The sequence below is a fragment of the Coregonus lavaretus genome, assembly GCF_964263955.1.
Source record: "Coregonus lavaretus genome assembly, chromosome: 26".
Taxonomy (NCBI): domain Eukaryota; kingdom Metazoa; phylum Chordata; class Actinopteri; order Salmoniformes; family Salmonidae; genus Coregonus; species Coregonus lavaretus.
In genome coordinates, this window is record NC_140013.1 from 32094795 (window position 1) to 32107911 (window position 13117).

The 13117-nt window shown below is 46.2% G+C and overlaps 1 protein-coding gene across 1 annotated transcript in view; it reads left to right on the forward strand.

The window, feature by feature from the left end:
• LOC311101991 (ephrin type-A receptor 4-like) overlaps positions 1–8783 on the forward strand; it is a gene marked incomplete at its 3' end in the record, with an annotated part of 35331 nt that extends 26548 nt beyond the window's left edge. The window contains exon 5 of the mRNA XM_084143217.1: positions 8700–8783. Coding sequence (XP_083999343.1) covers positions 8700–8783 — 84 coding nt within the window. The remainder of the gene's footprint in view (positions 1–8699) is intronic.
• Positions 8784–13117: the final 4334 nt, after the last annotated feature.

The window sequence follows — 13117 nt, forward strand, 5'->3', positions numbered from 1 at the left end:
TGTGTGTTTGTGTGTGTATGAAGCTTGAATGCATTTTCATGTGTGTCATGGGGAGGTGGCATGGGAAGAAAGAGACCAAGTGAGTATTTCCAGACAGTCTCTCTCTCTCTCTCTCGCACATGCACACGCAAACGCACACGCACACACAGGGATAGATCCACAGCTGTGTCTGATCTTTCATTAGACAAAAGAGATCAACCAGAGGGATCACCGATGATTCTACGTCTCGACCTCTCATCTGCTTATCTCTCGCCTCTTCATATCCTCTCTCTCTCGCTCTCTCTCTCTCAGTATATCAGCTATTCTCTCTCGCTTTCCCTCCCTCTCTCTTTATTGCAACCTAAATTAAGGCCCTGCTGGGCTTTCTGTGTCCCTGAAGCTTCTGAGGTGGTGAAACAGAGGTGATTTACGTGTCCACCAGGAGAAAGAACCAGAGAGAGAGAAAGAGGGAAATATATTCTCCCACTTTGAGGAATTCAGTTCACTTAAAAATAGACCTCTGTTTTTTTCTGTTCATTTCAATTTGAGGGGAACCAAACGTATCGTAAAAAACACAATCAGTGTCTGTGTCATCAAACACACACACAGTTCATTGTTCGGCTCACACATATTTCACCGTATGGCTCACACACTCTTAACATCGCCTTGCAAAAAAAACCTGCCTTGCTTAATGACAGACTGTTTCCCAGTACAAGGCGTTAAAATGTAATTTCAGTGAGAGGATTTAATCTGGGGGTGTGAAAACTTGCAACAAAAACACACACACCGATCCAAGGAAATCAAACAAGGGGCTGACAGACAAGTAACTCCCAGTGTTTGTGTGTGTGTGTAAGTGTGTGTGCTTGTGTTTGTGTGTGTGCGTGTGCGTGTGTGTGTGTGTGTGTGGGTGTGGGTGTGGGTGTGGGTGTGTGTGGTGAGTTATGGGCATCTCTCATGTTGGCATTTGGGAAGTTGAGACCCAAAGCCAGGTGGATTAGGCCAGCAGCCTCTGTTAAAATGCTCAGAGAAAGAGAGGGTGGGGTGGTGAGAGAAAGAGAAAGAGGGGAGGAGAGAGAGAGAGAGTAAGAGAGAGGGGGGAGAAAGAGAGAGGGGGGGGTGTGAGTGAGAGAGAGAGAGAGAGGAGGGGAGAGAAAGGGGGAGGGGGGAGAAAGAGTAAAAGAGAAAGACAGAAAGAAATGGAGGGAGCGAGAGAGAGAGAGAGAGAGAGAGAGAGAGAGAGAGAGAGAGAGAGAGAGAGAGAGAGAGAGAGAGACCCCAAAACAAGAGAAAGAAAGCCAATCCATAATAAAAGTTGAGACACTAAGACTAAGAAGGAGAAAGGTAGAGTGAAAAAGAGAAAGAGAGTGCAGACAGCCACCCAGACACAAGTCCACAGCTACTGACTTCCTGATTCTCTTCCCCTGGAGGTCATGACCTTTGTCCATCAACAACAGGTGTGGCAGACATCCCCACAATGACCTATTGTCTCATGGGAACAAATGACACACAGACAACTGAGTCAACCTGTTCAAGACAGGAACGTAATAGAACATAATGGAGAAAACATGTATTCTATGGAGTTGCCCCCACAACACATCTCACAATGAGAAACATGTATTCTATGGAGTTGTCCCCACAATGAAAAACATTTAACTTTCGTGGAGACAGACAGAGAAGATCGTAGCTACTATGTCTGCTGTTCTGACGATACCAAAACATTTGCCAACATTTCACTTCATCAATAGAGAAATTCCATTCTCTCACCTCTTTATTAATAGATATGAATAGACAGAATCTGTCATTGTTTCAATATGGGGTTTTGTTGGGACTGAAGCATAGGTGTTTCAGTGACAGACATTATAGTACAGCAAGCCCTGCTTCTCCAGACAGAGAGCCTGGAGAAACAGAGTCGTCAAGCCAAAGTGAATACCTATCGATTTACATCCTCGCTCTGCACAGCACCACAATGGTCTCTCATGCATTATTCATGTTGCCCATAAAAATTACATACATTTACACAGAGACCAGTGTGTGTGTGTGTGTGTGTGTGTGTGTGTGTGCGTGTGTGTGTGTTCTGAGCAAGCAAGGGGGAACAATTTTTCAAACTGAAGTATGCAGACTGCTTTTTGTTTGGAGTTTTCTACCCCAGAGAGTCACTGGGCCTGGTGCTGCACCCCTCTACACCCCTCCTCTCTGACGACCCTGGGCCTGGTGCTGCACCCCTCTACACCCCTCCTCTCTGACGACCCTGGGCCTGGTGCTGCACCCCTCTACACCCCTCCTCTCTGACGACCCAGGGCTGTGTGCACCCCTCTACACCCCTCCTCTCTGACGACCCTGGGCCTGGTGCTGCACCCCTCTACACCCCTCCTCTCTGACGACCCAGGGCTGTGTGCACCCCTCTACACCCCTCCTCTCTGACGACCCTGGGCCTGGTGCTGCACCCCTCTACACCCCTCCTCTCTGACGACCCTGGGCCTGGTGCTGCACCCCTCTACACCCCTCCTCTCTGACGACCCAGGGCTGTGTGCACCCCTCTACACCCCTCCTCTCTGACGACCCAGAGGATTTATGTCCCTCTCTAACCGCATAAATCAGCAACTCGCCTTTCATTCCTCTTCCCTCTCTTCTCTCTCTCCTCCCTCTCTTTACAACCCGGGGAGGGAATGGGTGCCTGAGTTATGGGCTTTGTTGGAAACCCCAAAATATATATTTTTAAATATACTCCCGGCCGCCATGTCAGAAATGTCAAGGAGGATGTGTGAGGAATGTGAAGGGAATGTGAGGGTGTGCTTAGGGACATGGCTGTAAAAAGAAATATTAGAGGAATAGTGGAGGAGAAGAGTGTGTAGAGATAAATTAATTAGTGAGTAATGATCCTACAGAGCCCACTACCTCAACATAGTTCTGGATTAAACACAGAGCCCACTACCTCAACATAGTTATGGATTAAACACAGAGCCCACTACCTCAACATAGTTCTGGATTAAACACAGAGGCCACTACCTCAACATAGTTCTGGATTAAACACAGAGGCCACTACCTCAACATAGTTCTGGATTAAACACAGAGCCCACTACCTCAACATAGTTATGGATTAAACACAGAGCCCACTACCTCAACATAGTTATGGATTAAACACAGAGCCCACCACCTCAACATAGTTCTGGATTAAACACAGAGCCCACTACCTCAACATAGTTCTGGATTAAACACAGAGGCCACTACCTCAACATAGTTATGGATTAAACACAGAGGCCACTACCTCAACATAGTTCTGGATTAAACACAGAGCCCACTACCTCAACATAGTTATGGATTAAACACAGAGCCCACTACCTCAACATAGTTATGGATTAAACACAGAGCCCACTACCTCAACATAGTTCTGGATTAAACACAGAGCCCACTACCTCAACATAGTTCTGGATTAAACACAGAGGCCACTACCTCAACATAGTTATGGATTAAACACAGAGGCCACTACCTCAACATAGTTCTGGATTAAACACAGAGCCCACTACCTCAACATAGTTATGGATTAAACACAGAGGCCACTACCTCAACATAGTTCTGGATTAAACACAGAGGCCACTACCTCAACATAGTTCTGGATTAAACACAGAGCCCACTACCTCAACATAGTTATGGATTAAACACAGAGCCCACTACCTCAACATAGTTATGGATTAAACACAGAGCCCACTACCTCAACATAGTTCTGGATTAAACACAGAGCCCACTACCTCAACATAGTTATGGATTAAACACAGAGCCCACTACCTCAACATAGTTATGGATTAAACAAATATTGAATGTCTTTATTGCTTAACCAAATGGGCTGGGGGAGGGCAAAGTACATCTAGGCCAATTCCACTAAAACAGAGCAAGATAGCCACCCTGTCTCTGCGTATAAAGATACTGTAAAGTGAAAAACCCAAACAAATGGTTTAGATGGAAGTGTTAAATCGATTCAATGTTACACATACCAATCCACTCGTCATTAGGGGAGGTGTTGCACTTTGCCCTTTACTAAATCTACATGCTACGACGTCAGCACCTCGTCTCCGAGTGTCAGTCAGGCTCTCATGATCTATCTCCCTCCCTGAGTCCCATCACTCTCCTTGTGGTGCAGAACAGAACAGAACAGAACAGAACAGAACAGAACAGAGCCCACTGTTCATCTACCACCTCCCTCGTTCCTCCTCCTCTCCTCCCGTCCTCCTCTCCACCCGTCCTCCTCTCCTCCCGTCCTCCTCTCCTCCCGTCCTCCTCTCCTCCCATCCTCCTCTCCTCCCGTCCTCCTCTCCTCCCGTCCTCCTCTCCACCCGTCCTCCTCTCCACCCGTCCTCCTCTCCTCCCGTCCTCCTCTCCGTCCATATAAACCGAAATGACTGATCTGACCTTGAACGGAAAACTATTAGAGTGAATAAAGGAGGAAAGGAGACGAGGGATAATGAGCAAAAAGAAAATACCTTTTTCACAATGACAGTACGCTTAATGAAAAAGCAGTTAGGCTCGTATATCTCCTGCCGTCCATCCTGTACCTCCAAGGTTCACCTCCCCCCCGCCGAGTCACTGGCCTTGACTGCAGCAGCATGGCACATCAATCCAACTGTGAGACGGTAAGGATGGAACATCAGTCACAGTGCTCCGCAGTACGCTCTGCATTACGGTACACTGACTACCTCTACTACTGCAGCTCTCACTCTGTTTCACTGCCAAACTAGACCTGCAGGAAGAGAGCAGATTACTAGCTCCTGCCATTCACTTCTTTCTCTTCTCTAGAACTGATCATATAGATGTAGTTAAATTGGTAATGACTCTACTATAACTGCTGAGCTCGATCATCAAGGGGTCACTGTTCTATTGTTAAACTGGGTCAAGAGTGTGAGCTCCAGTCAGTCAGGGGAAAACCAAGGGATATGCACCTGGGACTCTCCATATGAACTGAGTGGAACAAACATTTAGAGGGCAAGGCATTTATGTGCATTTCTGTGTTATCGCATGTGCAAGTGTAGGAATAGGAAGAAGGTTAACTCAATAACGTGTGTGTGTGTGTGTGTGTGTGTGTGTGTGCGTGAAGAAAGTTGGTTAATAAGGTCAAGTCTGCAGAAACATTGCTGCCTATCATCTCACACACAATGAGAGGAGAAACATTAGCAGACATTAGGATAGCCAACTGAATTCTAATACAGTGTGGATTCAATAACAAAGCCTTAAATCAAATCCCACTATCCCACACGCACTTCACCGTACTCAAAGCCAACTGTCAAGCCAGTCAATGAATCTCCACACAGTCTGTAGATAGTGGAGTCTTACCATTTACTTTAGAGAAATTGAGGCCCCAGCGAAAGTGGGAAAAATTTATTAATTTCTGCCTAATATATCTATTTCTTTGCTTTGTACCATGGCCTTGCATGTCTCTCTCTATCAAAAGCATACCAGTTCCGGGATGCAATAAAGACGAGAGGGTCTACGGTAGCAGACAGGTACGCTTGGAATGCCTTGGGAAATAAACTCTCGTCTCTCTCATTCCTTCTGCTCTATCTCTTTCTCTCTCCCTCTCTCCTCCCCCCTCTCCTTCTCTCTCCCTCTCTCCTCCCCCCTCTCCATCTCTCCCCCTCTCTCCTCCCCCTCTCCTTCTCTCCTCCCCCTCTCCCTCTCTCCTCCCCCTCTCTCCTCTCTCTCTGCTTATGCTCAGAGGAAAATGTAAAACATAAATCTGGTGCAGAGGCATGAGAGTTTTAATAAACCCTGAATTACAGGGTTACCTTTCCTCCACATGGACATTATGGAAATGTTGGCCATGTAATAATGTGTGTGCACGATAATAAACATAGTGTATATGCCCCTGCCAATATCTAACTATTGGACTGACTGAATGATAAGATTTATTGAATTACTCTGACTTGACACTCAACATCTCTCTATTCCTGGCCAACCACAAGCCAGAGAATGCTAAAACTCCAAGGCCCTTCTTCTGAAAGCGCAGATGACCTCCTCATACAAACAAATACAATCCTGTAAAGGCATCACATTTGAATTATAATCTTTATAGACTGTAAACATGTACACAAGGTGTCTGGGTATGTGAGTGTGCGTGTGTGTGTGTGTGCGTTTTGTTGGCGCAAAAGTGTGGATATGTGTGTCTGTCTGTGTGTGTGTCTGTCTGCCTGTGCGAGTGTGAGAGTGTGTGTACTTTGAGGCTATGCCAGCATTGATATCTGGATAATATGTTGAATAATAATTACACAATGACATTCTTTGATAAGGCAGAGAGTTAATGTGTGTGTGTGTGTGTGTGTGTGTGTGGGGGGGGGGGGGGGGGGTCAGACCCATAGAAACCATAGAGGGTTACTAAATAAAAGAGCCATAAAACAGAGGCCTTTGGCCCCAGCAGAGGAAGGCTTATCGTAACACACGGCGGTAATGATTTTAATGTCTGCGTTTATCTTAAGCGACCAAAGGCTGTAAATTTAAAATGCGCCTAGCTATGCGAGCCCCTCCTCCCCACGTTTACTCCTCCACTCTGTCTTTCTCAATAATATCTCCCTCATTCCCTCTCTTCTTATGTCTTTCAACTCTTCCTCCTTGACCGTGAGTCAGTCCATGACTGTGTATTGCTCTCTTCCTCCTCTTCCTCCTCTTCCTCTCCCTCCCTCTGTCTCTCCCTCCGCCCTCTCTCTAAATTTCTCTTCCTCCTTCACCGTGAGTCATTCCACGCCTGTGGGCAGCTCTCTTTCTCCCTCTCCCTCTCTCCCTCTCCACCTCTCAATTTCTCTCCTAGTCCTTGACTTTGAGTGACTCCATGAGTGTATGAATGTTCCTCCCCCAGTGCACTCACTGAGTAAAACCATAGGTGGATGAGTGTTGCGCTAACATGTTGTTTCTGTCCATCCCCCTCTCCTCTCCTCCTCTGCTCTCTCTCCTGTCCTCTATCTGTAATACCACAGCATGGAGCATGGAGCGAGCAGCGAGCGAGCGCTTGTTCTGTCAGAGTCGGTTTACAAGGGAACATGTCACCTCATTAGAAGACTCGGCTGCACCTCGTTTGGCCAGGCAGCCATACTGCCCCCCTCTCTCCCTCCTCCATCCCTCCAGGCAGCCATACTGCCCCCTTTACTCCTTCCCTTCATCTGCCCTTACCCTGAACCTGTCCTGGGAGGGAGTGAGGGAGGGAGCGGGAGAGAGAGAGAGAGAGAGAGAGAGAGAGAGAGAAGCAGAGATGAGGGAGGGAGGGAGCTTTACATGTTCAGATCATTTATTCCAACCGTATATGTTCAATGGAGTGTGTGTGTGTGTGTCTCTCAACACGTGTTGGTGCTGAGCTGAAGGAGCAGACGAGTTAAAGCTGGCCTGTCACTGAGAAGTCTCTAACCTGTCACACCTCCAGACCTGTTAATCCCATACACACTTACACGTACAACCCCCCCCCCCGCCTCCCCACATACATGTACAAACACATGTACACACACACAGAGAAAAAAAGAAAAAGAGAGAGAGTGGTGTAGGCTGATTGGTGGTGGTTCTCGTGCTTCATATAACTCAAAAGTTATGTAGCAAGCTAAGATGACAATAATGCCTGCCATGGACGTTTCCCAGTTACTTTGAATGTTCTAAATCATAGTGTAAGAACACTTTTGTAGCCTCAAAGGATAAGATGATCCAACTTTCAAAACAACTCCTTTTTGACTAGCCACAGCAGTCAACTAGCTAGCTAGGTAGCTGTTTAGCTTTCTAGCACATTCACTAATTTGTTTGTAAACAATTAACAAGCTAGTTAGCTACCACATGTTCTTGTCAAACTGTCAACAGAGTAGCTAGCAAGCAACAATGCCAAATACTGTAACAGACTAAAAACCACTTGAGGGTCAAATAAATCAGATTTGACTGTTCAGACACAAGTCGCATGGCCAGGAATGAGATTTGTATCTGAAATGTGGATTGAAATATCTGATTCCATGTGCTTTTTGACTGTTCAGACTGCAGGAAAAAGAACAGATTCAAATATGGCAAAAATGTGGACACCACGTTTTTCTGACAATCTGTGTTGTTTCACCTCCATTTAACCTGCATTTGACATCAGATAGTGACCTGAATTAATGGTTTTAATGAATAATGAATGGATGTCTGTATTCTTTATTCTGATGCCTTTTTTGTGAGCTAATGAGAGATGTTACCATTGCCACAACCTAGAAAGCACTGGCCACAGCATTGGAATTGTAAAACACTGGACTTTCCATTGAATTCACATTACAACAAACGTGCACACACTCATACAGACACACGCACACGCACACACACACACACACTGACCTTGTCATTCAGTTCACATTACAAAAATGTGAGATTCTGCAGAACCCAGCTCAATCAGTGTCAGAGTGGATCCAACCTAAACATGAAACCACGTCTCCCTCCCGCTGTCCTTTTGGAAAGACGCTGCACTTTGAGGGTAACACACACACATGCACACACACGCCCTCCAAATCAAAATAACACAGGCCTACTTTCTATATCCATACCAGTCAGAAACCAGCGCCACAACACTACCAGACAGAATCAACCATGAAAGAACAGGCGAACAGGGAGACAGACAGACGGGGTAGAGGGGGAGATTGAGTAAGAGACAGAGGATTTCACGGAGGTGAGAAGTGAAATATGAGGACAGAGTGAAAGGGAGTTGAAGGTTGCTGTGTGCTGCCCTGACACCCATCCAGCAGCAGCCTGGCCAGGAGATCACAGCACAGCCGGAGCCCCGGAGGCCTGGTGGAGGTCTGTCCTGGGGCCTGGGAGGTTCCTGAGGGCCATGGCCAATATCAGCCCTCTCCCTCTGGGAGTGGCAGCAAGGGGGAATGAGGGGCGGGGTTGAGGTGGGATGAGTGATGGTCCTGTCTATATCCCGCACTGTTAACTTTTACTGTCTGGGATTAGAGAGAGGGGTGGAGGAGGGGTGGCCGTGGAGGGGTGGAGGAATCGCAGGTCATGTTTCCCTCCTCTCTCCCTCTGTCTGTTTCCCTTGGCGACCGTGTCTCTCTGAGCGGCGGCAGGCTGCGGTAGCAGGGAGTGATGTCGTCCATCTGGGGTGGTCGTTAAGTCGTTCAGCAGAGAAGGAGTCTGGCATGGACACAGAATAGCATCTGAACCTTTCTAACCTAACCCCATATAGACTCTGATGGGTCAACTCATTTAGAACGAATGAACTCCAAAGAGAAATAAAAACGAAAGGAAATATTTTGAGGTCATTCTTGTTAGTCACAACAAGACATAAGAAAGGTAAGCCAGATAAAACAATAGCAGATGTAAAAGCTGGATATGGCTTGAAGTATTTAGTGTTCTGGGTTGGTGCTCAGACTGTGGGATTGTATACTGACCAAGAAACCCTCTCTTTATTCTCCAGCCTTAGTACTGAGTGTACAAAACATTAAGAACACCTTCCTACTATTGAGTTGCACCACCCCCTTTTGCCCTCAGAACAGCCTCAATTTGTTGGGGAATGGACTCTACAAGGTGTCGAAGGCGTTCCACAGGGATGGTGGTCAACGTTGACTCCAATGCTTCCCACAGTTGTGTCAAGTTGGCTGGATGTCCTTCGGATGGTGGACCATTCTTGATACACACAGGAAACTGTTGAGCATGAAAAACCCAGCAGCGTTGCAGTTCCTGGCACTTACTACCATACCCCGTTCTAAGGCTCTTCAATATTTTGTCTTGCCCATTCAAAATCTGAATGGCACACATACACAATCCATGTCTCAATTGTCTCAAGGCTTAAAAATTATTATTTAACCTGTCTCCTCCCCTTCATCTACGCTGATTGAAGTGGATTTAACAGGTGACATCATAAGGGATCATAGCTTTCACCTGGATTCACTTAGTCAGTCTGTGTCATGGAAAAAGCAGATGTTCTTAATGTTTTGTACACTCAGTGTAGCCGTCAAACGAGGCACCCTGCATGACACTGTTGGTCCTCTGTCATTACCATATATATCACCACGCCTACATATTGTTACTCTATCATACTATTAATGAACCATGCCATGACATAATGATAATGATTAGGTTTGTATTTTACTTGCATTCTAAGTGTTACTGAAAAAAGCCATAACAACACACTCATCTGATTAAACTCCCTCCATCCATTCAGAAAGGTGATCTGAAATGATGTCATGGGGTTAGGGTTTCCTGTAAGTAATATGCAAATGTATGTAAATGAGTGCTACGCCTAAATAATGAGCTCAGTGGCATGTCACGCAGGGTGCCATATCTGCCAACATAAATCACTGCCAATCTCCCTGCCAACCACTGTGCCCATCTCTCTTATAGGGGGTGAGCTCATGCTTTTGAGGCTATTCTCTGGGGTGGGCTTTGCGATTTAGTCTTTGGGCTTTAGGCTTTTGTCATCCCTCACCAAATCATTAAGCTACAACCCTCTGACCTTCTATATGTGGGATATAGGGGGATAGTTAATTATACTGAACAAAAATATAAACACAACAACAACAACAATTTCAAAGATTTTACTGAGTTACAGTTCATATAAGGAAATCAGTCAATTGAAATAAATTCATTAGGCCCTAATCTATGGATTTCACATGACTGGGAATACAGATATGCATATATTGGTCACAGACACCTTAAAAAAATCAGAAAACCAGTCAGTATCTGGTGTGACCACCATTTGCCTCATGCAGCGCGACACATCTCCTTAGCATAGAGTTGATCAGGCTGTTGATTGTGGCCTGTGGAATGTTGTCCCACTCATTTACATTTAAGTAGACGCTCTTATCCAGAGCGACTTACAGTTAGTGAATACATATTTTTTTATACTGGCCCCCCGTGGGAATCGAACCCACAACCCTGGCGTTGCAAACGCCATGCTCTATCAACTGAGCTACATCCCTGCCGGCCATTCCCTCCCCTACCCTGGACGACGCTGGGCCAATTGTGCGCCGCCCATGAGTCTCCCGGTCGCGGCCAGCTGCGACAGAGCCTGGATTCGAACCAGGATCTCTAGTGGCACAGTTAGCACTGCGATGCAGTGCCTTAGACCACTGCGCCACTCAGGAGTTCCTCTTCCATGGCTGTGCGAAGTTGCTGGATATTGGCGGGAACTGGAACACGCTGTCGTACACGTTGATCCAGAGCATCCCAAACACGCTCAATGGGTGATATTTCTAGTGAGTATGCAGGCCATGGAAGAAATGGGAGATTTTCAGCTTCCAGGAATTGTGTACAGATCTTTGTGACACGGGCCGTGCATTATCATGCTGAAACATGAGGTGATGGCGGCGGATGAACGGCACCACAATGGTCTTCAGTATCTCGTCAAAGTATCTCTATGCATTCAAATTGACATCGATAAAATGCAATTGTGTTCGTTGTCCGTAGCTTATGCCTGCCCATACCATAACCATACCGCCACCATGGGACACTCTGTTCACAACGTTGACGTCAGCTAACAGCTCGCCCACACAACGCCATACACGTGGTCTGCGGTTGTAAGGCCAGTTGGACGTACTGCCAAATTCTCTAAAACAACGTTGGAGGCGGCTTATGGTAGAGAAATTAACATTCAATTATCTGGCAACAGCTCTGGTGGACATTCTTGCAGTTAGCATGCCAATTGCACGCTCCCTCAAAATTTTAAACATCTGTGGCACTGTGTTGTGTGACAAAACTGCACATTTTGTAGGGGCCTTTTATTGTCCCCAGCACAAGGTGCACCTGTGTAATGATCATGCTGTTTAATCTGCTTCTTGATATGCCATACCTGTCAGGTGGATGGATTGTCTTGGCAAAGGGGAAATGCTCACTAACAGGGATGTAAACACATTTTTACCAAACCTTTGAGAGAAACTGTTTGAGCATATGGAAAATGTCTGGGATCTTTTATTTCAGCTCATGAAACATGGGACCAACACTTTACATGTTGCGTTTATATTTTTGTTCAGTGTACTTACTTATGCCCATCTATTGTCCCATAGGCCATTAATGACACCAACAACAAAGGGATAAACGCTTCCTTAGAGAGATGGCGCCGGAGGATATTGCTGACGTTTTACAGGCTCGTAACCAATTGTGCTATTGTGTGTGTTTTTTCACGTTATTTGTAACTTATTTTGTACATAATGTTTCTGCCACCATCTCTTATGACCGAAAAGAGCTTCTGGATATCAGAACAGCGAATACTCACCTCGTAATGGACAAACATTATTTATTTAACGAGTCGGACGTGAAGGATTTACTTCAGACACCGGACAAGGCCCAAATCCCTGTCATTCGCATGAAGAAGAGATGGAGATATAGGGGATGTAGGTCGGGGTGCCTTGTAAGGATCCGACGGCGAGTGGGTAACCCGCCTCTACCTTCCGTACTATTAGCCAACGTGCAATCATTGGATAATAAACTGGATGAGCTCAGATCAAGACTATCCTACGAACGGGACATTAAAAACTGTAATATCTTATGTTTCACCGAGTTGTGGCTGAACGACAACATGGATATCATACAGCTGGCTGGGTTTTCCATGCATCGGCAAGATACAACAGCTGCCTCCGGTAAGACAAGGGGTGGCGGTCTGTGTCTATTTGTCAATAACTGCTGGCGCACTCAACAAACTGTATAAGGCCATAAGCAAACAAGAAAATGCTCATCCAGAGGCGACACTCCTAATGGCAGGGGACTTTCATGCAGAGAACTTAAATCCATTTTACCTAATTTCTATTAGCATGTTACATGTGCAACCAGAGGAAAAAAAACTCTAGACCACCTTTACTCCACACACAGAGACGCGTACAAAGCTCTCCCTCGCCCTCCATTTGGCAAATCTGACCATAACTCTATCCTCCTGATTCCTGCTTTCAAGCAAAAACTAAAGCACGACGTACCAGTGACTCGCTCAATACGGGAGTGGTCAGATGACGCAGATGCTAAGCTACAGGACTGTTTTGCTAGCACAGACTGGAATATGTTCCAGGATTCTTCCGATGGCATTGAAGAGTACATCACATCAGTCACTGGCTTCATCAATAAGTGCATCGATGACGTCGTCCCCACAGTGACCGTACGTACATACCCCAACCAGAAGCCATGGATTACAGGCAACATCCGCACGGTAGAGCTGCCGCATTCAAGG